Below are 24,966 nucleotides of genomic sequence, written 5' to 3'. Positions count from 1 at the left end.
AACAGAGAAAGCTGCTGACTGAGTTTTACATTCTATCACGGCCACCGTAGGAAGCCCAGAAGCACTGGCGAAGTTACGACTGACAGTTGATGGGTGCTGGGACCACCATTTGTCTACATTTGCTCTAAATGCTCTGGTGCTAGTGGCTTTGCCCCCAATTGGAAGACTTCAAGTAAAGTTGAGGTGATCGTTCTGGTGCAAAGGCAGATGAATCTGATGAGGAAAGACCAACAGGGTGAGGCTGGAGAAGGTTTCGGCTCAGTCGAGCACGCTCCATAAGAGTAGTCAGGAAGTGTCTCCCAAGTCCTCCTTCGAAGTAAAGACTCCCTCCCAGCCTCTCCTCCCTGCATGTAGCTGGTGTGTTGCTGTTACACAGCTAGTCTGGGGAGGCCATGTTAGTCAATGTTGGTGCTAGCCGATCGGGAGATGTTCAAGGTCTGAGCAGAGACAGAGATGTCTTCATGGTCCACAGGACTATGATAGTCAGAGGTGATGTCTGGTTCACCAGTGTGAACTGGTATAGCGGTCAAACTAATGGAGTTGATGGAACCCTTCCGTAGGCACTGGGAGTAAACGCCTAGCAACAAGTCCAGCTTGTGCTCAATAGACTCAACCTAGAGAGAGAGGGAGGGAGAGAGGGGAGGGAGAGAGGGAGGGAGGGGAGGGAGGGAGGGGGAGAGGGAGAGGGAGAGGGAGAGGGAGGGAGAGAGAAAGAGAGAGAGAGAGAGAGAGAAAGGAAGGAAGGAAGGAAAGCCTCTAGTGGAAGCCACAGTGAGGTCACATATGACATGAAAACATGATGCACACAATGCAGATTACCCCATTTATGCCATCTGCATGAAAATGTCATCATGCGCTTGATGTCACTTGAGGTTACCTCCACAGATGCTCACCATGCTTTAAGGGATTGAACTAGAATTGGAGAAGGCCAAGTTCAAGTTCCATCCTTAGCTATGGAATCTCCCTGGGGAATAAATCACCCACTTTCAGCCCAACTCATTTTAAAGGGGGGGGGGGGAGAAACGAAGGAATGCATGTTAGGAACACCACCAAGAGATTTTAGACAAAAGGGGGGATGGAAATCTAATTATCAGAGAGATGAAATAGAAGATCCAAGCAGTGGCCTGATCACATCATGTATAAGGAGCCCACCTCCCTCTACCCACTTCCCCCCCCCAGGCCCAGCCTCACCTGCTTTTCCACCTTTACCACTCGGCCCATCATACTGAGTTCATCCACCAGGTCAATCTCCAATGGTGCTTTTTCCCCTTTCTCCCGTGTCTTCTTATCCATGGTGAGACCTCCCCGGCCCACAATCTGATCCACACTGGAAAGAGTGAAGAGAGAGATGCAGGGGAGAGGACATCAGGTGAAACAAAATGTGGCTCACTTGGGGAACTAGATCAAGACAAGGTCCGCCTCTGAAAATTTCACCTGAAAGAGTTTTTTTCTGTCTAAAAATTAGAGGTTTCCTGTCACTTCCTAATTTTAATATACTCTAGAACTGTATAGCCCAGTGGTGGTGAACCTATGGCATGGGTGCCAGAGGTGGCAATCAGAACCCTCTCTGTGGGCACATGTGCCATCGCCCCAGTCCTAGGCCTTCAGCTGGGTTTTATAAAATCTTTTCGCTTTAGGCCTCCGCCGCCATGTGCAAAAAAAAAAAAAAGAGGTTCAATCAATCAGTCAATTTCAACTTCTCGGGGAAAAAAAAGATCTTGCAAAGTTGGAATTGATTGATTGAACTTTTTAGTCCCACCCCGTCTGCTGTTACCACTGTGGCCACGCCCACCCAATGGGCCACACCCACCCAATGGGCCACACCCACCTGGCACCCGACGATGCATAAGTGGGTTTTGGGTTGCAGTTTGGCACTTGGTCTCTAAAAGGTTTGCCATCACTGGTATAGCCCCAACATTTCTGCTTAAAAATAATTGCAACAGTTCTCCCGAAACCTAAGTCTCTAATAGCAGAAGATGGGCAAGACCAACTGCCCAAGTGGTTGTGCAGATGTTGACCATCTTTGCCATTGGGACTCTTCCAGTCTCTCACAGTATCTTGTCTGCAGCGGCATCATAGCTGTATGAAAGAAACTCAAGTCTTCTAAGTCCAGCTCAACCAATGCTGGCCAAAACTGTAGTTCAGGGGTTCCCAACCCCTGGTCCGTGGACCAGCACCAGACCGTGGCATGCCAGCAACCGGGCCGCGCAAACAAGCGAAGCCCCATCTGCGGGATGCAGGCAACACACGAAACCAGGCCCCCCTCCGGTCCACGGAAAAACCTCTCTCCATAGAACCGGTCCCTGGTGCCCCACAGGTAGGGGGCCTCTGCTGTAGTTGTTTGTGAACATGGTTGAGGTCTTGCCACCACTAGCGGCACTAGTTTCGGCTTTTCAAGTTGCTGGGAAAATAACCCCGAGCACCACTGAGCTCCAGTCTTTGTCCTCACCGTGTTTGGAGACTTTTGATTCTGCCAAGCATGTCCAGGTGGCCAGCTGAGTATTGCTCAATCACATCCTTAACATCATATGGTCTCAGGGTCTCCTTGAACTTTCTTTTGGCTACCAGGAATTTAAGAATTCTGCAAGAAAACATGCTTTTTTTTAAAAAAAAAAAAAATAAAGTTAAAATGAAAGGTACCAAAGCCTGGAGGAGAGATCTAGGTAATCTTTTACTGCTCCAGGTAACCTTGCATGGCATACTCCCATTTAGTAAGTGCTCTTCAGAACTGCTGGTGGGGAGGGAACTCCTGAATCACAGTTGCCAAAAATGCATTCTGAAAGCAGGAGATGCTACGGCCCAGTCTTCTCCAACCGCAGCATCCCCAGATTTAATCACCCATAATTCTGAGCCTATAGAACAAATAGACTTTCATATTTAGAGGTCAACCACTTCAACTGAAGTTCAACAAAGACCACAGCAAACCCTAAGATGTTAACTAAATGACTCCGTTATAATCACCCAACTACTTTGTTCTCCATTTTAAAGGCCCACAAGGCAAAAATTGCATCAATGTCAACACAGAACATAGAATTGTTGGGCTCTCCTACTAAAGGCTCTCCTACTTAAAGATTCTCCTACTTGAAGAAAATCAGGCACAATTTTTAAGAGCTGTTCTGGGGCTGACCTGAATACAGTGGCGGCAGCAGTCAGAGCTGAAACAGGTACCCACTCCATCTATAGCCTAAGTCTTTAGTTACTGGTGGAGCATTCTCCCAACGGAAGCTGATAGGCTACCAAAAATGCCTTGAAGGACAGATGGGCCCAGGGCAACCCATCTCATGGATCAAACAACTTCAAGGAGCAAAAGAGAGACCATCACATCTTCTACTTGTGAATTTCATTGTCATCCTTTTCTTACTGGAATCTTTCTCTTAGTTTGCAGGGATTTCTCCAAGGCAAAGTATATATTCAGCCATGAGACTTTTCCCTTTCTTTCCTTAAAGCCAACTGTGATTGGTTTTCATTTCAATTTCTTTAATCTCAAATTCTCTTGAGAGCAACATCTGGACTGCAAAAAGTCTACTCTATTAGGCTGTTCAATCCCAAGTGCTGAGACTTTGATTTGAGAGGACCACACGCCTCAAAGCGAAGGAGGTTTTCTCTGGAAGCCACCTTGTGGACCCAAATCTGGAGTTCTTGGCTTGGATTCCAGCTTTACAGCTCTCACCTGACTGCTCGGATCAAGGTCTTAACAGCAGGCATGATGTCTTCAAAAGTCAAGTCACATTGATAGGTCTTCTCCTCGCTGCTTTCCTCTGCAGGACCATCAGCTGTGGATGGAAACATGACATTTCAAGGTGTCTGGACCAACTCTCAGATCTCCTCAGCCATTATGTGGGCTGGGAAATTCTGAGACTTGAATTCCGCACATCTTAAAGTTGCTGAGATTGGAAAGCACTGTCCTAGGGGAAATGTGTGGAATACAAACTTAAGAAACTATTAAATAAAATCTACCAAACAGTAAATCTACCACATGTTTTGAACTCTTCAGAAACATGAGAAGAGAGGGAATAAATACAAATCGTTCTTAGCAAGCTTCGTTGATTTCCTCTTAAGATCAACTACGAGGAATTAAAACCAAATGAAATTGTCCAACCTCCAGAGCTTTGGCTGCTTCCAAAATTTACCGTCCACTGGTGTCCGGGGCTTCAGCCTCAATGAGGCCCGGAACTTTGTCCTGTCATTGAAGCTCCAGCTCTTCTGTACCTTGCTGGGGCTGATGCCTTCGTTGACGTTCTCCGTACTGGGGGAGCGGTGGAGTGGAGGCACCAGATGCTGCTTCCCCCGGCTGCCTTGCTTCTGAGAATTGCTCACTCGGATGCGGTCTTTGAGTCCCATTTTATTGCTGGAAAGGGTGTAGAGTGGAAGTCAACTGGGAAACATGTGAATTGCGGAGGATGCAAAGCAACAGCTGAAAGGGGCCCTAGACTCAAATCTGCTGCCCTCCTCTGCTCACCCTTTGAACAGGTTACAGTTTGGATTGTGGGCTTTCCTTTGATCAAGGCAGGGTCATTGGCCCTGAAATCCTATCCAGTTCAGACAGTCCTCAACTTACAACTGTAACTGAGCCCAGAATTCAATTATAAGCCATACTGGTTGTTAAGAGGGTCACCACATGACTGTGCTTGATTTTATGACATTTTGAGCCAGTCGTTAAGTGAATCTTAGCAATAGCAATAGCACTTAGACTTATATACCGCTTCACAGTGCTTTACAGCCCTCTCTAAGCGGTTTAAGGAGTCAGCTTATCGCCCCCCAACAATCTGGGTCCTCATTTTACCGACCTCGGAAGGATGGAAGGCTGAGTCAACCTTGAGCCGGTGACACTCGAACTGCCAACTGCTGGCAGTCAGCAGAAGTAGCCTGCAGTACTGCACTCTAACCACTGCACCACCATGTTACTAAATGAGCACCACAATCACTAAGTGATCTATTTTTTACAATGGGGCATTTTTTGCTAGAAATTGAAAGTAAATGCCGATTTCCAGCAAAAAAAACACATCATAAATCACAATCACATAACTGTGGGGTCCTGCAAATGGCCATTAAGGAGGATGCCAAGGCTTCAAAATGCCATCACATGACTGCAGGGGGAGGGGCATTATTGGAACTTTAAATCCAGGTTGTAAGGAGCTCCATGGAGTCTGCCACAACTTTGAATGGTCGCAATTTGAGTCTTTATGTAGCAATCCCTACATACGGATGAGAATCAGAAGGAAAGTTCAGTCTCCAAATGTGGTTTAACCATTTGGAGTAAAATAGCTAAGTATTTTATCAGATCAGCGTTCAAATTTGAAATGATACTTTAGTTGATGAGAGCTTCTATCCTGCGATATATTTTTTTCTGTATAAACGGGCAATATTGTAGGATGCGCATCAGCTGCTACCTCACGCTTGCTTCTGTTTCGCTCTGTGGTGACAGTCTGCCATGAACTCTGGGAAGAGTAGCCAGGAGGGGAAATGCTTGAGGGGAAATGGAAGTCACTTCTGTATCTCCCTGAAATGCTGCTTGTGCTGGACCAGTAAAACTCTGGCCAGAACATATATTAGCTTAAGTACTATGTTAGAACATTTTACTGTTTTTACCAACGAAAAATGGTTATAAAACAAATATTTATTCCAGGAATTCTTAGCAGAACTTACTTTCTGAAGATGCGTCCGGATGTGTACATTGGTCCATTTTACGTAGGTAAAAACAGTAATTCCTTCATATCAGCTTTAGCGTGGTTGTAGACAATATCCCCGCATGCTTCCTTATGCTAGTTTTACATAAAGGCATTCCTTTCACAAGCTGGCACGTAGCCAGGATATCCTGTGATGAACTTAGTGGCCCCTCCCACTGACTTGATAAATATAGGATTCACTGAAGAGCTAAAACTACATTACCCATAAGCCATCTCTTAAGGAAACAGCTTTTAACCCTTTAAATGCTAAACGTTCTAACATAGTACTTAAGTTAATATATGCTCTGGCCAGAGTTATACTGGTCCAGCACACTGTTTCAAGGTCAACCAGTTGGGAGAGGAAGACAGCTACATACCAACCTATGCTTGAAGTGACTGTTCTGAAAACATCTTGGTTGAACCTGATTGGTCATGGGGGAAAGGGGGGGTCAACAATAGGAGGCAGTTAAGGAAGGGAAAATTTGAACTTAGGGATTTTGGTGCATGATTCTCAGTTCTGGATATGCATTATTGCCGTACACTTGACTTCTATTAAAATTATATTTTTCTCAACAAATGGAGCCAAGGATGATTTCTACTTAGAGATTTAAGTGGTGGCAGATCTGAGAGTGTGTCGATCTTATCCTCTTGTAGGAATCTTGGGGGATTAAGCTAGGAACCTTGGTTTTGTTTTTTCTGGAGATGTGCCCAATGATTCCAATTGAGGGGCCAAGAGTTGTTAAATGACATGTATCTCTCCCACTACCAATTTGTCCTTGGGGATAGAAAACAAGCATATAAGGAAGGTAAGACTTTCTCTGATGCATTAGTTTTCTGTAAAAGGTTAAATAAACAGTCTCAATAAAAGATTTTTAAAAAAAGATTTAAAAAAAAGTCTCAGTGCAAATCCACACCAAGCTCTCTGCAGCACCCACCTCATTGTAGAATTTATGACCTTTGGTGCAGTGTGTTCGTTATCCATTTGTAGGGTCTACAGGCTGGACCACAAGTCAAGCAGCTGATTTCAGTTAGAGAAAGGATAGAGGAAAGGGGCCCAAACTAGTTCATGCCACAACCCCATTCATAGTCCGGAGCCCTTTCCAAAATACTTACAATAAAGATTGAAAAGGAAACAAGCAAACAAACCAAACGTGAAACGTTAGAACAATCAAAAGATGAAAGAGACTGAAAGACACAACAAGACCAGGGATGCCTGCAGAGGAGATGTTTGGAAGCTCAGCCAGCTCAACGCAAGATGAGCTGGCTAAAATGAGAGTTTTATTTAAGATAATGTTTTGGCCAATAAACCAAGAACATCTTCTTTGATAGCAAGGGAAGGCCTACAGCCCAAGCAAAGGTGGCCATGGAAGGAAGAAGCCATTTCCCCCAGATAATACTTCTCCTTCCTTCCTAACAAGATATTTGACCCAACAGAAGAGAATACAGTGTAGCTCAGGGTTGAACTGTGGAGTCCTTGATGCTCTCTGAGCTTGGTTGTTTTCTTGCCGACATTTCATTACCTGACCAGGTAACCTCATCAGTGCTAGCTTTCTTTTGCTAGAAGAGACTGGGGTTTGCTCTCTATTTATGTAGAATAGAATAGAATAGAATAGAATAGAATAGAATAGAGTAGAGTAGAGTAGAGTAGAGTAGAGTAGAGTAGAGTAGAGTAGAGTAGAGTAGAGTAGAATATAGAATATAGAATATAGAATATAGAATATAGAATATAGAATAGAATAGAATAGAATAATAGAATAGAGTAGAGTAGAGTAGAATATAGAACATAGAACATAGAACATAGAACATAGAATAGAATAGAATAGAATAGAATAGAATAGAATAGAATAGAATAGAATAGAATAGAATATAGAGTAGAGTAGAGTAGAGTAGAGTAGAGTAGAGTAGAGTAGAGTAGAGTAGAGTAGAGTAGAGTAGAATAGAATAGAATAGAATAGAATAGAATAGAATAGAATAGAATAGAATAGAACTGGAAGGGACCTTGGAGGTCTTCTAGTCCAGCCCCCCGCTTAAGCAGGAGAACCTATACCATCTCAGACAAGTGTCTGTCTAGCCTCTTCTCAAAAATCTGTGGGAGTGTTCTTGGCGGTGCCTCCTAGGTTATGATCTTATCCAGTTGGGTAATGAAATGTCTGTAAGAAGACAACCAAACTCAGAGAGCACCAAGGATCCTATGCTTGCCCCCAATTTGCCTATTTCTTCAAAGTATCCCCGAAGATTTGGATGGAGATGGGTCTGGGGGACAAGAGCTAAAAAAGTCAAAATGGCAGCTACAACCATGTGATTGAAGCCCTGTGTCCTTTTTATATGCATATCACTTGCAACTGTTAGGTAAGTAAATATTTTGGTTCATACAAGTGCAAGAGGGATGGGGGAGTGGTCAAAAATGTCAAGATCACAGCCACATCAGTACAAATAAAGTCCTGTCCCTTTTTGAAATGTGTTGCATGTGCAGTGATTTTTTTAAAAAAAGGGGGGACTTCAATCACAGCATTGCAGACATCTAACCATCTAACCATAGTTAATCCCAATCAAAATTAACAAATGTTTCAGTGGCTAACTTTAGCTAACTTTAAAGTTGGCTAACTTTCGCTAACTCAACTGAGGTGGTTTTGCACTCTCAAGAACCATCAAAACCTTTGCTCTAACAGAGTGTCCAGCTTTATGGATTTGTTTAACTAACCAAACCGCTTGGGTTCATACCACAACCCTAGGTCACTGGAAAATTAACCAAGTTAAACCTAACCAATAGTAGCCTGTTTGGTAGCCACAGCCAAATTGTATGAAGTAGGACATCTTTATGATATGCCATCTCCAGACGATGTCTTTTTGGGCAAGGGCTCCAGAACTGAACTGTAAAAACACAGGAAAACACCGAATTGCTTCTCAAGGCTGGCCTCTTGAGTTCTGCTCAAGAGAAGCATCAGAAGCAAAGAGAGAACTCCGCAGATCCAAATGGCATTTGGCCTTACAGACCCAGCAATGGTTTGGCCAAGAATTGGACTTCAGTGGCAGAGTTTCTTTTTCTTCCCACCCAAGCAGAAAAGGGTATTTCTGACCCCACTTTTACATTTCTTTGCTAGCCATTTCCCATATGCCTAAGCAAAATATAAATTACAGTCCCTCGCTCGCAACCATTGTCTCTATCCCACTCAGCTTCAAGCATGCATTGTATAGCCCTTTGGGCTCATGCCTTCATGAAGGGTATCCACCTGGTATGATCATAAAAGTGGCCACAATAATAAAACCAAAGTTCTGGGTGGACCATTGCACCTAAAAAACAGGCAAACCTTCATGTCACTGTCATTAACCACCAACCTATGCATATTTCTCTTTCTCTTCTTCTTGAGTTGGACAGTTCTGCTTCCAACTGGAAGGTTCCAAAAACAAACTCTAGTGGCCATCATCTCCCTTTTTCTGCTTGCTTTTTGCTTACCATCATTCCTTTTGGCAGAGAGAAAAAGCATAGCTTTAAAATGCTGATTGGTCACCAAATGAGAAGAATCAAAAATCCCACAGTGGTGGGATGAGGAAAAAGGGATTGACACAGTAGACCAGTGTCTTCGTGTGTATGTGTCAGGAGTGGGGAAATCCCAGCATCTGAGAAGAAGGAAGGACAGGATTTTATCATTCATGGAAAACTGTTCCCTAGAGCTCCAGGGAACTGGCAAAATCAGAAGCCCCTGATTTGGTGGACGTGGAAAGTTGCGCAATGTCAACTTAGCCCCAATGTAGAATTGTCTGCGATCCAAAGGAGATGAAACAGTTCTTACTGGATTGAAGAGGCATCCAAAGAAACAGAAAAGGTTGCCCCATCCATGTCTAGCATTAAAAAAAAAAATCACCGCATTGTGGACCTCAAGACCATCTGTAGCCCAGAGCATGGAGAAATGCCTCCAGATTTATAGAACTGCAAAGTCCAGGAAGTTGATTCTTCTTTTCCACAAGGGTCTGTGACTGGTGAAATGAAAGCAAGATAAAACTGGCATACAGAAATGCCAGTTGCCAAACTTGGTTCAGAGAGCCAGTTTGGTGTAGCAGTGAACGCATCGGTCTAGAGACCAAGAGTTCTAGTCTCACCTTAGGCACAACGGTAACTGGATGATCTTGAGCCAGTCCCACTCACTCAGCTCTAAGAAAGGATGCAATGGAAACCACTTCTGAGATCTTGCCAAGATAATTGCAGGGACTTGTCCAGGCAACCCTCACCGCAAAAAACCTTGGTTAGTTATCTTAAGAGCCATTAATGGGCATAATTCTCCCTGCTGAGCTGGCCAAGCAAGGAATCACAAGTGGCCTTTTTCTCCAGAAGCCTTGTCCATCAAAATATCCTGTTTGCAATGGGGTTTTAAGCTGCAGGTATGACTTGAGCTTAAGGAAATAGTTGATATTTCAGAAGTCCCTTCCCGTTCCCAAGTACCCCCCAAGCAATATTTTGTGATCAACCCTCCAAAAAGCACCAGGCTTTTATTGGATACCTTTCATGAGTCGTTTCCCCAACTTGGCTTCATCCAGCTGTGTTGGACTACAGTGGCCCACAACCAATGGTTTAGGGATGAAGGACTGTAGTAGAAGAGATTTGGAGGATGGCAACTTTGGGGAAAATGCATTAGCAACTTCAAAAAGAGAAATTAACAAGAAGAACTGAACTGCTACACTTGCTTTACAGAGGTGACTCTATATTGGTTCAGGAGCCGATGGATTGATTCCTGGGAATTATTTTCCTCACTCCCCAAAAATATTTTTGTCATGCTGCAGCAGCTTTCGTAATCCCAGAAGATGCATTCCTGCCTTCTAAAGCTACCTAAAGCTGGCTTGCTTTTGCTACTTTAGCCGTGTGAAGGTCTAAGATCTCCACCTGAAGCAAGCTGTGAAAAATAAGGCAGCAGCAACAACACTGGTCTCTGGTCACAAACACGTCCCAGCACAGACTCCCCAAAAGAGGAGTGAAGACTTTTTTTAAAAAAAAAGAACCACAGGCTGATAGTTGGTCATCTAACTTGTGAGGATGTCCTTGCACAATGGCTGGAGGCCTTGTGAAAGGTCACTCAGGGGGGGGCACCATCAGTGAAAGCAGAGCACTGATCATTGACCTGATATAATTTCTCACCATCTTACAAGAATGCACCATTGAGATCATCCACAAGAAAATTGACAGCTCTTTTGGGGCTGTCTTACTGGGCAACATGGTCATCGGTGTTGATACTCTTGAGGAACTTCAAAGCAACTCTGCATTCTCAGGGGAGTTGCCTTTTTTTCAGGAAGGGTGGAGGACCCTGGTTTTTCCACCTTGGATTGGAGATTGTTCCAACGGCCAGGTTTCAATCTCCAGAATTCCCCCTGTTCCTTTAGTCTTTCCCCCATGCAGCTCAATTAAGAAAGCTGGAATAACTTCAGGGCCAGCCCTAGGGTAAAATTCCCAACACGTTCGGATTCCTTCTTCAGCTGGACATTGTTTGGGTGAGATTACTTCCATGACAATCACCAAGTCTTAACGTCATGGACAGAAGAAAAAGGGCATGAAATTGTACATAATCAAGATTCTTTTAGTACCTTCTGTAGTTCAATCTGACAAGCCAATGGACTAAGTCTAAGTCTTTCCAGGACTGCTAGGTTATCCAGCCAAGGTTTTCATGGATTGCACCCAAATCTCAAATCAAAATCTGCCCATCTGTAAGAAGTGGAATCACTCTACTAATAGAATCACTACATCTGGAAGGATGAGGGAGATGTTCATGCATTCGTGTTTCCAAGTGGCTACCACTGGCCCTAAGAGTTATTCCAGACCCAGAATATAATCACGCAGCTACAAGAAGGTAAATCTCCAGCACAGCTTTGTACTTTTATTTAAAGTAGAACCTGAGTAAACCAATCTTTCTGATTTGAGATCAGAATCGGAGAGAAACACAAAAACTCCCAAAATAAACTGAAGCAAGGTTGAGATGGAGTAATACTGCAAAGGTATAATGTGTCATAATGGTGGCCCACCAGATTACTATCTCGACCTGAAATGATTAATTGCATTCCATATTAGACTAAACCTTCAACCATCAGGTACCATTTTCCATTAGGTTCAATCCCCAAGACTCAAGGAACATAGAACCCTTTAAAATCATCTCAATGTTGGTTGCTTTGGAAACCTGGATAAATTCTCCTGCCCTATATTTTAAACATCCTAAGAAATCCATAGCATGTCGAAGTGTTTTGATTTCTTTTAATTAATCCAGCTATTCTCTTAGGGTCATCAGAGGTCAGCATAATGTGGCTTGGGTGGTTGGGGCAAGGATGAAGAAGAGAAAAGAACAGAAGGTTTTAGAAGAAAGGAATAATTCAAGAAGTGTTAAGTAGCAACAAGGGTCCCTGGTTTCTTTATCTCCCATCCATGTTGAATCCATTTGTGCATTTGTTTTGACTCTTGCTCGAAAGCTGCACTGGAGACATACCGGGGTTTTTTTTCAGGAGAGCAAACGTATCTCCCACCCTGGAAGGGCATCATAACCAATGGGAAGGAAGGACATCCCCATGCACTTCTCCATTGCACATGACTGTTGCAGCATGCCCTCTCTGATACTAAAAAGGGGAGGGTTTGAATCAATGGGACAACCGTAATGCAAATAGAATATGAACATCAAGACAAGTCCCCAAACATCTCCTGGACAGTAGATCCAAAGCCTCGGTACCTCTGTTTCCAGCCGGTGGGAATCCGAAAGAAATTCCTTTTACTACTAAAGAGCTGGCTAGAGAGAGGAGAAGGAAAACACACAAAAAAAACAAGAACAAAAAGAAGAAGGGGAAGAGAAGACAAGAAGGAAAAAGGAAGGAAGAGAAGGGAAAAGGTTAGTAAGGGGAAGGACAGAGGGGAAAGCCATGCTGAGGCCAACAGGACTTGATGAATGTTGTGAGAGCACCATCCACAGAACACCTCACTCAGGGCACCCCAAAATTCACTGTGATTTCCAATCCCATCCCTGATATGGATGACTCACTTGACCTGCATGAAGCAAGCCGGCATCACCAGAGCTTGCTGGAGGGACACTTGGTTTAAAAAAATGACCAGTGTAGTTCAGATCTGGAAATGGACATATGGCCAAGAAGGTCAGGTGTCAAGATTGCTCATGTTCTTCTTATCTATTGATAGCTCTTCCCAGTACCTCCATTAAAGGGTATTTTGTACTTCTACAAAATAGAATAAAGTTTGCTGGTCTCACTGTCGGTCCCAATTGTTTTTATTACAGCTTACACCTAGTCTTAAGCTGGGAGACTTGGCGGCTTTGTAATATGAATTTAACAGGTCTTCTGCACAGGGAGTGGGCAAAAAAGATGTCTCTCTGTTGCTTCAGTGGGTAACCATTCCCTAGACCTGTCAACTTTTCTTTAGACTTCTTTCTGAACATAAGTTCATTCCTCTTCTGGAAGAGTGCTCAGAAGCCTTAGGACCACAGATGATAGGTGCCGGGAGAGCTAATGCTAGGGAGCAACAGAGAAGCACCTCTCATTTCCACTTTCTTATGGGACTTCCATACCACCACTGATGGGGAGCTGCTATTCAGGTTGATCTAAGTTTCTGAGTCAGGTATAAGAGGTCACCCTACTTTGAAAGCCTGTTGCCCAAATCAAAATAGTCTTGGAAGACAATTCCCATGGAGAGGAGGTACCCTCACCAGCCTAAGATGTTCATCTGACTGCACCAACAGGATGATTGGTGAAATGTATCAGCTTGGGTCCATGCTAGGAGGACAAGCTATGGTGTGGTCATTGCAAGTTTTTCCAGAGAGAAAATAGAACTTGTTGTCTTGGTCTACAAAGCAGTACCTTCCAGGCTACTGAGTGACACTTTGAGCCTGAATCATCATTTCCATAGTCTGCAAGCAAACAATATTCTTTTTTATAGCCCCTAGAGTACCTATGGAATGCCCAAAGTGACTTTTAAACTTAGTTTGAGGAGAAGAATTTGGAAGAAATTTAGGGGACAAAACCTGACCCTCTGTCCTTCTTCCAAGGTCTAACAGCCTAACCTTGGGCCAGCCTGCGGGTTGAACTGTTAGAGAGTGTAAGACCTTGAGTGAGACATGTAGGTTGAGTTTGGTTGCCCATGATTGTTACTTCGGTTGTTACCGTTGCTTTTGTTATTATTGTTGCCCTGCTGTTTTCACATTCCAAAATCGTTATATTATATTAATTATATTGTTTCTTGCAAATTGGGCAGACCTATACCTCAAAATAAAATAAATAATGTTTAAATCTTATGGAGGCTTAAGGCAAGCTTTTGCCATTAAAAACCCTAGTCCTTCAAGAAAAAGCAACCTCATGGAGACTTTTTTTTCCCTACTTGGAGAAGTGAAGAGAGAAAACATACCCTTCCCCACACCCCTGATTGAGATGTCTGGTCTTTCCACTTCTGGTGATGCCAGAACATGTACCGCTTGAGGAACTAAGGAATGACTGCAAAAAGTGGCCCCTGGTTTCCTGGGAAATCTACCTCCCTTGTCCCTAAGCATTGATGTAGCAAACAATTCCCTTGGTCACCCTGTGATAGTTCCACTTTCAGTGCTGTTTCTCCTTTTCCCCTCCCCAAAATGCCAGGTTATTCCCCCTACCTCAGCAGGAGATGCGGCCCACCAGCACCTCTTGTAGGAAAACCTACCGTCCCGCTGCCTCCCTCTCTTTGACGAGGGAATAAAAGCAGACACCACCATTTTATCGGGAAGGGTTACCTTAGGCGCAAACACTTGGGTGACGGAGCTTCTTCTTCTATCCAGCTTCCGGAAATGAATAGGGAATGGAGAAGTGATGAGAAGATGGACAGAGAAAGAGGAATCAAGGGAGGCAGAGAGGAGGAGAGAGAGAAAAGATGATGAAATGAGGTGGACTGCAAAGGAGACTTGGAAGGTGGAAACCGTCCAGACCCAGCCATACTGACCCTCTTTCTGGAAAGAAACTGGTGCTGAAAATGTTTTGCCACAAGTCCTGCTAGAAAATGAGATCCTGGGTTAGCCACGACATTGTGTCTGTTGGGTTAATGCTTTTGGCGGCACCACCTAAATTTCTCCCTTGAAAATGCAACTATGAACATGATCCACAGGTTGGGGGCGGGGTGTAATGATGGCCTCCAGTCAGAAGAGGGAGATAAAGAACTGTGCACGGTTGTGCCTTTCTTTCAAGGGCCAAAGAGGAACCCAAAAGAAGCCAACTCAACTCGTACCACATGTAGAAACAAACAAAGGAGTAAAACCAGGAGGGAGCAGCAGCACAAGACAGAGTCCACACACCAGAGAGAAAGAGAGAGAGAGAAGGGCATGAGACACACCAGGGGCACGAAAACGTGCAAGGAGGTGGCATCAACCCTACCTTTCTCCTGTGTAAAAAGGAGGAGTGGAGGCTTTCAGGCCAGAGGTGAAGGAGTGATACGACGGTGGAGCTCCATCAGGGAATTTCCTCACCTCAGAGATCCTAAGCCCTCCGTTGCGAGCTCGGTGCAAGTGGTCAAACATAAGGACCAGTTCTCTAGGGTTGGGTTCAAATAAAAACATGAAGGAATTAAAAGCTTTCAAATGGGAGAGAGAGAGAGAGGGCAAAACAAGCAAGCTAGCAAAAAAGAAGAAGAATGTCAAGGAAAGTCTTGAAAATAGAAGGGGATTAAAAGAAAAAGAGAGGGAGGGTGAGAGAAAGCAGGAAGGAGAAGCAATGAAAAACCTAGCAGAAATTTAACAAAATTAAGACAAACACATTTGTGGATCACTACCCATAAATTCTTTATGGAGTACCTTGTTTTTCTCCATAGGAGAAAAGAATATGGATCACCTAATTGTTTTGTTTTCTTGATTGACTTATCTGGATAGACTAAATTGATTGGTGTTGCTTATAGAATTGGGGTGTGTGGCTGATGAGTTACACTGGCCTTCGTTCACACATGTTTAATCTAACTCCAAACCCAACTAAGAAATCAGTCCATTTCTTAGTTTGTGGAATATGTGGAACTACACATCAGCCAAATGGCTTACATTCATAAAATACACTAAGCCACAAAAAAAAATGAGTGATCAAACTGTCTAAGCTTAGCACATGAAACCAAATGTATAAGTAATTCGGTTAAGTGTGTTGTAGGAACACTAATTTATGAGCATGAGTTCTAATTTTGGGAGGGCAGGTGAAAACGTCATCACGGATTTATCGTCATTTCATTCTGAGTGCAATCCAAGGCACAAACCAGGGGTTCTTCTTCAGATCTGTAGAACATTTCATTCAGCTACAATCTGTAAGTTTGTGGAGGGTGGAGCAGAAAAGCAGCTAAGGCCCTGCTAACTGGATCCCCATTGCATTTAAACTGCATTTAAAGCAACAGGGCCAATCACTGAATCTTACCATTAATTGAGATATTCAGTCTTCAGTGCTAAACAATGCCCCATGGGTTGTTCACCACTGATAGTGTTCAGTGATAAACATGATTGAATTCAGGATGGCTATGAAACCTATTCCCTATACGTCTCCCAGGCAAGCATACAATAAGAATACATAGCAAATGAAATTAGTCCAAAAGGTTTGCAAAAAGAAGAAGCAAGACAAAAGGGACGAAAAGCTAGTGCTGGTCAGACTTCCATATTGGACTTTTGTTTGGAAAATAATAGCAATTTGATATAATCACATGGAACTTCCTCCTCGTTGGAGGTCTTCAAGCAGAAGATGGAGTACTGAACTGTTCTACCAACTCTAGATTGTGTGCTCCTTGGTACTCTCCAAACTGGATTGCTTTCTTGTAGATGTTCCATTATTCAACTAGGTAACATCATCAGTGCTAGAAGGGAGTGAGTTTTGCTTTCTCTTTATATACAAGTGGCTTGCCCTTTCAGTATTGGTGGGAATATTCTTGGTGGCTCCTTGACTAGGCTGTTGTATCTTGTTTGACTATTTGTTTGAGTTGGTATTTTCTTGATTGGGATATTGTTTACTTCTCCATTGTTGGTCTACTGTTAATCTTCGTGTTAATATCTGTTTATCTATGTGTTGATTGCTGGTAAGGTTGGTTTTTTTTTGGTTTTTTGCCTTTTTTGAGTGGTACGTAGATGTTTATCTCAATGTGCCCGTTTATAGCTGAAATTTCAGGTTTCCAGAAATTCTCCAGCATTTTTGGACTTAGTTTGGTTTAGGATGCTCAGTTTCACAGTTGAAATTATGGTGAAGTCTGTTCATATGTTGTGCAATTAAGGAGTATTCATCATGTCTTCTGACTGCTAATTGGTGTTTATGGATGCACTCGGTTAATCTTCTGCCTATTTGTCCTACATGTCAGAGAGCACCAAGGACCCTACAGTTCAACCCTGAGCTACAAATACTATTTTCTATTGATACAACTCTTTAGATTCACTATACTCAACAGCAACAAGAGGGCTAATAAGACCTCCTCCAAATCTAACTCTATGGCCAAGCAGAATCTGAATTTAGGAGTCAGAATCAAAGAACACTGGACAGCCAATACACCTTGAATATAAAGGGTACAGCCAAAAAGTGATCTTCTAAGAATTACAACAGATGGATAGTGGTCTTTGCTTATAAACCTAAACCCCAGTTCTATAGGTGCTAAGTTGCTAGTATTGACTTTCACAGCGTTACCGTTAAGCTCTAAAATTATCTGCACTGTTGGGCCAAGTAGAAGGTAATTTGAAGCAAACCTAGGAGGGTCTTCCTCTTTCACAATAACGCTTCTCTACAGAGGACACAATAGAACCTCCAACTCATAAGACTTCCTATCTGGAGCAGTGAAACTGGGGTTCATCACTAAAACATCACTACTCCAGATCAGTGGTTTGTCCATGAAGAAGACAATTAAAAACAAGGCCTCCAAATCATGGCCAGATGCTCTGGACTATCCTTTATATTGGGCGGGGGGGGGGGAGAGAAAGAAATATGGCTTGCAAAGCGATGACCCAAACCCTTGAAGATGGAATTTCTTCTCCCTGATGTTTGGCAAAGGTTAATTTTTGGAAGCTCCCACTTATGCCATAGTAACCATCATAAAGGAGGCAGGTTTTGCGTAATTTATTCTTTCTCCCTAGTGCAGAAACTATAGCCTTCCAGAAAAAAATATATATTAAGTTTTCCAACGAATTTGACCAAATCCACCAGAATTTGCACTGCATTTAGCACGGCAATTCAAAAAGCTTCACAATCCAGCTTCCGAGCCTATCTTATGTCACATTCAGACAGAAGCCCTTGAGGCAAAGATGTTTTGCGTCGTATTTGTTTTTTAAATGTCTCTCCCCTAAAAAAGGTCAAATATTTTGAAACTGGAAGAAAAGCGAAATGACAGCACAAGCATCCTGAATGCCGATTCTTCTTTTAAACTGTCTTTCCACACTAGGGAAAGGTGTAGCCAGGGATAATAAATCCCCTGTAAATCTTCCCTTATTACATTGCCTAATACAATTTGTGATTCACCTAGCTCAGGGGTAGGCCACCTTGGCTCTTTTATGACTCGTGGACTTCAACTCCCAGAATTCCTGAGCCAGCCATGCTGAGGGGAAAGGGAGAGGTTTCCAAGCTGAGCCATGCTGGCTCAGGAATTCTGGGAGTTGAGTCATAAAAGAGCCCAGGTTGCCTACCCCTGGCCTAGCCTCACAGAGTAGTTGTGGTGGCATGGAAGTGTATGGAAGTTAATCAAGGGTGTCATCTTCCTGGTCTCCTTGTTTATTAAAAAGGTCCATGGGAAGGGCCTTGTGCCCAAAGCGTCCAATCATGAGCTATAGAAACTTGTCATTTTTTGGTCCTTGTTACCACATTTTTTTTCTCACTTACTTTCCCCCTTCCGTCTTCCTTCCTATCTCCTTCTCCCGGTCTCGGAGGAGGATCTAATGTCAAGATGTCTATCATGCCTGCGATGATTCGGGCACCACCCCTTTTTACATGCAGAGGCCATCTTGACATTTTTATTTCTCCCTGGGTGGACACTCATACCCTCCAAATACAGGTTTCCCCTTATTATATAAGGGACACAGCCATGAGTTTAAGTAATTGTGGGTTCCAATTCTCGTAGGAATGAACTGGTCAAGTGGGGTTGAAGTCCCACCTTTGGGGAGGACATGATTTGGTGGCCTTTTGGTGAGATCAGCCTCTTGCACATAATGTTCTCAAAGTCAATTAGTACTCTCTGCCTTGGAGGTGCTAAACCAACTCCCCAATTAAGCCAGGGATGACCACAGGAGGAGCATCACAACCTGCAAGATAGTAGGAGTGGTATGCACACATAATGTTCCATTGTGATGCTGCATCAGCCATTTTGCAGTTGTTAGCACTCCCCACAGATGCCTTTCGGTGCTCCTCAAGGTCTCATTGAAATCCCCAAGTATGCCCACTCAGTGCTAGTTGCTTTTGCATGTACAAGCCTCAACTTTCCCCCCCCCCTCAAATCATCATTTTTAATAGTTGTTTTGTGCTGCTTCTGCCTGTTTGGTCTTTAATTTTGCTTTGGTTTTTTTGAAGATGATCACTTGATTCCACAGACGTTGTCTCCTTTGTATTTTCATCTTGTTCTCTGATGAAGACAACTGAAAACCCTCATGTGTACTAAACATTAGAAAACTGGGTTATGCATTTAGAAAAATAAGACGCAGAGACCCCTGGGGGGCTGCCACAGGCCTTTCCTTGAGACAATGAAAAACTGGTCTTACAAAAGGGCAGCTTTTTGACCGAACAATTAATGCTTAACAATAACATTTCTACCCTGCATGTATATATGCACGTGACCCCATGCGTGTCTACATGTATGCAAAGGTCCAGAATCACGCTCCCATTAATAGCCCAGCTCCTGCCCTCCTACCTCTCCATTAGTCTCCATTGCAGCTTCCACCACCTAGAAGATCCTGGAGCCCAATTTGAGTGGAGGAAACATCACATGTTATGAAAGATGTGGATGGAATTATGATGCCTTATGAAGAGGGCATGGAATCTGAACATTCAAAACCCAGCAAACATGTTCAGAGGACGTGGCCTACTAAGCATCAGCCTCACTGGTTAGTCCTTTCACCATGGCCAATCGCTGTTCTGCAATGATGCATAATTGTTCTACCACCTTCTCCTGATGGATGGGATTAAAACACTGGATTGGATAAGACTGATTTATCAAAGGAGGCCAGATGGAAGGTACTTCTCTATCTGGCAAGCAGGAAACAACATGTCCCCTGCATCAAAAGGTAGTCAGAAAGCCGGTCAAAGAAGCTAAAGGACACGTGCATCAATTTTCCACGATTCTGTAATCTAATCCAGCTTTCCTTTCCGAAAATTAATGAGACTCTGAGAGAATCTAGCATTCTTCATTGTGGGCAGGTGCTAAGGCTACCTGACACTCACCTTGAGCCAACACAAGAATATCAGGCACCAAATATCCACAAACTACCATGGAATAGATGTCAAGCCACCAAGGCCACCATACAATCCCCATTGATTTCTCCGCCCTGTTCTCCCATAAAGTGACTCGCGCATTTCCCTGGAAATGTGGCAGCAGTCAGAGTAGGCAGAAGAGGCATATTTAGCCCTCCCAATTACTCACACACAGTTTGGTTCTCTCTGATCTATTTTCCCATCTTTGGTCCATCTCATTGCAATTTTCACCATCTTCCTCTTTCCATTTTCTTGGCCAGGACTCCCAAGGAACACCTGCCCCCCCCACTCCAATTGCCATCCCTCCAAGCCCCCAATGTAACTTCACACATACCTAAAAGAGGGAAGCATGCTGTCATAGTAACACCAGGTAGCAGTCAGGTAGCATCGGTTGATGTCTGTGGAGTAGAGGCGCCAAGCAGCCTACGTCAAGGAGGAAGGACAGGAGAAGAGAGAGGGGCGGTCAGCGCTAGACCAGCTTAAGAAGGCTTCCCCTACTGTCTCCACCCAGGCTTAATGAAACAAATAAGTAAGAGTGCTTTGGATGGTGGACCCCCAATCCCACCCCTTGCATTCCTGGTTGGATGCATCTCCCTGCTGAAAGAGGCCAGAGATCCACAAGGGAAGGTTCAGACAATCCAAGGAACAAGGTCCTATGCATAGCACAGCCAAAGACAACTGGAAAATCAGAACTTGAAGGAAGAGGTTAAAAAGAATTTAATTAAAAGACTAAAGCTTCGAATGCAAGCATAATTGCTTTAGCTTGCTAAACTCTAACCCCGTCTATAAAATATAAGCAGTATTTTTCCCAATGAGCTGTTTTTTGTCATCATCAGCCACCATCGTCCTTAAACAAATCATAAAGGGAATTTTACGAAGAAATCACATAAGTAAAGATGACAAAAATACAACCCATAACCATGACAAATTTCAAAAAGGTACGATAGCTTAAAGCAATGGCAGAATCCAGTTTCATGGCCCTGAATATATACTTTAAGAAAATCAGAATTAAATATTGCTATAGTTCTCTTTGTTGGTCTTCCTGTCAGTACGGAGAAGAGAGCTGTAGGAAATTGTAAACTGGCACCTAAAAAATCAAACAGAAATGGTGTAGTGTTGCCGCTCATCATATAGACCTAGTGAACACATGACCATCTTCACGAACCAGGATTCTGGTGCTCTGGTTGTGTCCCCCCCCCCCATTCTTCTAATCAGTATCCCACTTTTGGTGAATTAACCAGGTTGATCTTCATCCTAATGTTGTCACTGTAAATCTGGGGCTATGGCTATGGTAGGAACTGCCACACCAAAACAGAGTAAGGGAGAACTTGGCATCCATTGGCTAGGCTGGTTGTCAGTATATATGTGAAACCAAGTTAAATACCAGGAAGGGAAAGGAAATTGCTCGGAGAAGTCCTGTAATGAAGGGAGAAATATTCACCAGGTTGCATATTTCCAAGTCAGAAATCCACAAAATATGGTGCAGGGTCCATACTGGTCAAAAGTGGAGACAAGCTTTTTCCCTTGAGTTTGACAACACCCGCCTGACCTTGTCAATTACTGTATTTTCTGAGTTGGACTCGAATGTTATTGTGAAGTCATGTCCAACCCATTGCGACCCCATGGACAACGTTCCTCCAGGCCTTCCTGTCCTCTACCATCTTCTGGAGTCCATTTAAGCTCACGCCTCCTGGTTCAGTGACTCCATCCAGCCACCTCACTCTCTGTCGTCCTCTTCTTCTCTTGCCCTCCATCTTTCCCAGCATCAGGCCCTTCTCCAGTGAGTCCTTCCTTCTCATTAGGTGGCCAAAGTATTTGAGTTTCAACTTCAGGATCTGGCCTTCTAAAGAGCAATCAGGGTTGATCTCCTCTAGAACTGACCAGTTTGATCACCTTGCAGTCCAGGGGACTCGAATACAACGCCCCCTTTTAAGTAGGTTTCATCAGCGAGATGGGTAAAGTTGGTGCATCTCCTGAAGCTTTGCCCTACAACCTGCATCTTCCCCAACCATGAAGAGCAGCAAAGCCTGCTTCATTTCTTTGAACATCTCCACACTCGCTCCTTTTCATTGCATGCCTCTTGGAGGACAAAGGCCAAGACAAGAGCCGTGGAGATGATTGGGCTTGGGGTGCTCCACATATAGGATTATTACTAGGGATGTCTGGAGATCTTCTCTCTCTCCCTCTCTCTCAAGAACGCTCAAATCACAGCAGCTCCAAACGTGGAGCTGTTCCTGCTGAGCCTTTTCTGGGTGAGTGAGAGAACATGGGGGAAACTCCATTAGAGATTAATTATCAAGGAGGAAGAGCAGGCAGGCGTATCCTGACCTTTCATCTGCTCTGGAAAAGAAGGCTGCATGAATTGACCAGGGGTATCAGATGGGAAGAGGACAGCATCCTCATTCAGGAAGGAGGAGGCCAGAGCTGTGTCCCTAAGATAGTTTTGTGTGCCAAAACAACTGCGTGCATCCTTTTTGTCTTGCCCACCATCCATTTCCAGCTGTTGTTGGAGGCCTCTAGGCCCAGGAGTTGAATGGCAGGGCAAGGCTGCGAGAAGGAGACCTTTTGTTGCACAGATCCTCTGGACCACAGAGATAACGTGGTGTCAGAAGCTTCATCTTTCTGACCACAATAGCAAAGGAACCAGTCCAGACAGGAGGGCAGAATGTTGCTGGATCAGACGTGATTCTGCAACATAAAGTGTACGGCCAACGATGCCAGAAAAGAAGATTTGGACACGTGCTTGTGGCTGGAGAAGGAAGTTGGACTGGAAAGGAGGTCATGACTTAGGACGGGGCTGGTGTGTGTGTGTGTGCGTGTGTGTGTGTGTGTGTGTTATATCTGCCCTGAACTGCACAAAGCACAACTCAAAGATAGAAGACTACGGAAGTGCCCATAATGGAACAATGGATTGTGAAGGTGGCAGAGCTAACAGAAAAAGCAAAATTGGCTTGTTTGACTAAGGAGGGAACAACAGTTACTTTTAGAGACAATTGGAAACCCTTTGTGGACTTTTTCTGCTGAAACTGGACAAAAATGAATTGGCGACTTTGGGATTTATTGATGAAAACGTTTGTTTGTGGGAGGGGAAAGAGAACCACGATGCGCAATTTTGTAATGGTTGCAAAGAAGATTGGAAGTCACTTCTTTAGTTATCTTTCTTTTTCTTTGGTTATTGTCCCTTGTTCTTTTGTTCTTTTATATCTTTCTTTTTTTCCTACTTTCTTTTTTATGTTTCCATAGCTTTCTAAATCTTACGTAACATGTTCTCTTAATAAAAATGTTTTTTTTAAGAAAAAAGAAAGAAGAAGAAGCAAACTGCTAACTCAGAGTCTCAGCTACGTTTGGAGGAAGGCAGGGGGTCATGAAGACTTCCAAGGATTTTTTAGAAAATTTACTTGCTCAGCAGTAGAACAGTACGCTTTGCAATTATTCTTGCAAATGCTTGGAAAGGTTGTCAAAAAAAAAAAACAACCCAGTATTTTTTTTAATTTGTGATGGTCATGTGATATCTCCTTGATGATTTTATTTTTTTTTGCAGAGATAAATTTCATCACTAAGCAAAGAATTGAACACTCTCCAGAGTTAGGCTTATTAGACTTTGTTACAGGACAAAACCATACACTTAAAAATAAATTTGAATTTTTCGCAGCAGCCAAAACAATAATTACACAACATTGGAAAACTCCAGATAATGATTGAGTTGTGGATTAGCAATGCCTCTTCAATTGCCACATTAGAAAAAAACATCTCAGATAAAGTAATGAGATTTTGGGAACAAAAATTAGGAGGAAGAGGTCCATTGGATATGCCTGCCGCCTTGAGTTATTTGTAAAAATAATAAAGGTGGGTGGAAAGAAATAATAAATAAAACCCAACAGTTTTATTCAATTTTATTGGATTTTATGATTTACCTTAATAGCAATAGATTATGTTTTAGTGTACTTTTTTTATTTATGGCACATTTTTATGTGTAAAGTACCTGTCCTTTTATTCCCATTGTAATAGATCTTTTTATTCTACTGCCCTGAAAAAAAGTCAGAAGCCATCACCTTTATCCAGCTTAACTACAGATGCTGCTTTTACCCCCATACCCAACCTTGCAGTGAGAACACCTTAAATTGTCCTTAGCTGTAGTCCTATCCCAAGTAAGAAGTTCAGGAATGAAAGAGCTACAGGAAAATGTAAATCTGACCTGTCAATCAAACCTAAACCTCTCGGTCCACGTAATAGAGAGAGCCACTTGCCTCTGGCATGTGCCAACTGCCAACTAAACTGCTAAGAGAAGAAAGGAGTTTTGCCAATTCTCTTCTCTGAAAAAAAGAATTTTGTCATTCAGATAAAGAGGATTGGGACAGTGTACTTCATAAGTCCAGGAATGTAGGAAAGTGAAACAAGGCACATTGAGGAAAACCTTAGGGATACTTGCTATGCAGTGTTTCTCAACCTGGACAACTTGAAGACATGTAGACTGCAGGTACCAGAATTCCCCAGTCAGACATACTACATGAGAATTCTGGGAATTGAAATCCACACATCTTACAAGTTATCAGGTTGAAAAACACTGTGATAGAGAGAGATAGAAGGTCCAGCCACCACATTCAGACATGCGTGTGTAGGCACATCACTATATCTGCAGTACTTCAAAGGGTCCAAGGCTGTGCTTTTCACAAATACGCAAGAGTTTGTTAATATTATCTGGCAGTTATGGAATGGAGCCACAAAGCACAAACTTGCAATTGCTTGAGGAAAGAAACTTATTCAAACATTCCTTGGCTTCTAGCATTGGTCACATTCTTTAAGCAGGGAAGGCGGGAGGAGAAGAAAAAGAAAAAAATCCAGGATGTTCCTTTTTTTTTTACTCACCTGGATCAAATTTGCTGCAGGTGTCCTTCTCTTCTCAAAATGCTTT

At 43.3% G+C, this 24,966-nt stretch overlaps 1 protein-coding gene across 1 annotated transcript in view; it reads right to left on the bottom strand.

Moving 5' to 3' along the window:
* Positions 1-395: 395 nt before the first annotated feature.
* Positions 396-24,966, bottom strand: part of KCNQ4 (potassium voltage-gated channel subfamily Q member 4) — a 97,338-nt gene continuing 72,767 nt past the window's right edge. Inside the window, exons 8-14 of the mRNA XM_015831683.1 lie at positions 20,389-20,477; positions 15,033-15,188; positions 4,131-4,348; positions 3,671-3,773; positions 2,450-2,581; positions 1,192-1,327; positions 396-614 (exon numbers count right to left, since the gene is read on the bottom strand). Coding sequence (XP_015687169.1) covers positions 396-614; positions 1,192-1,327; positions 2,450-2,581; positions 3,671-3,773; positions 4,131-4,348; positions 15,033-15,188; positions 20,389-20,477 — 1,053 coding nt within the window. The remainder of the gene's footprint in view (positions 615-1,191; positions 1,328-2,449; positions 2,582-3,670; positions 3,774-4,130; positions 4,349-15,032; positions 15,189-20,388; positions 20,478-24,966) is intronic.

The sequence above is a fragment of the Protobothrops mucrosquamatus genome, unplaced genomic scaffold, assembly GCF_001527695.2.
Source record: "Protobothrops mucrosquamatus isolate PMUCROS unplaced genomic scaffold, P.Mucros_1.0 scaffold_273, whole genome shotgun sequence".
Taxonomy (NCBI): domain Eukaryota; kingdom Metazoa; phylum Chordata; class Lepidosauria; order Squamata; family Viperidae; genus Protobothrops; species Protobothrops mucrosquamatus.
This window is presented reverse-complemented; position numbering and strand designations above follow the sequence as displayed.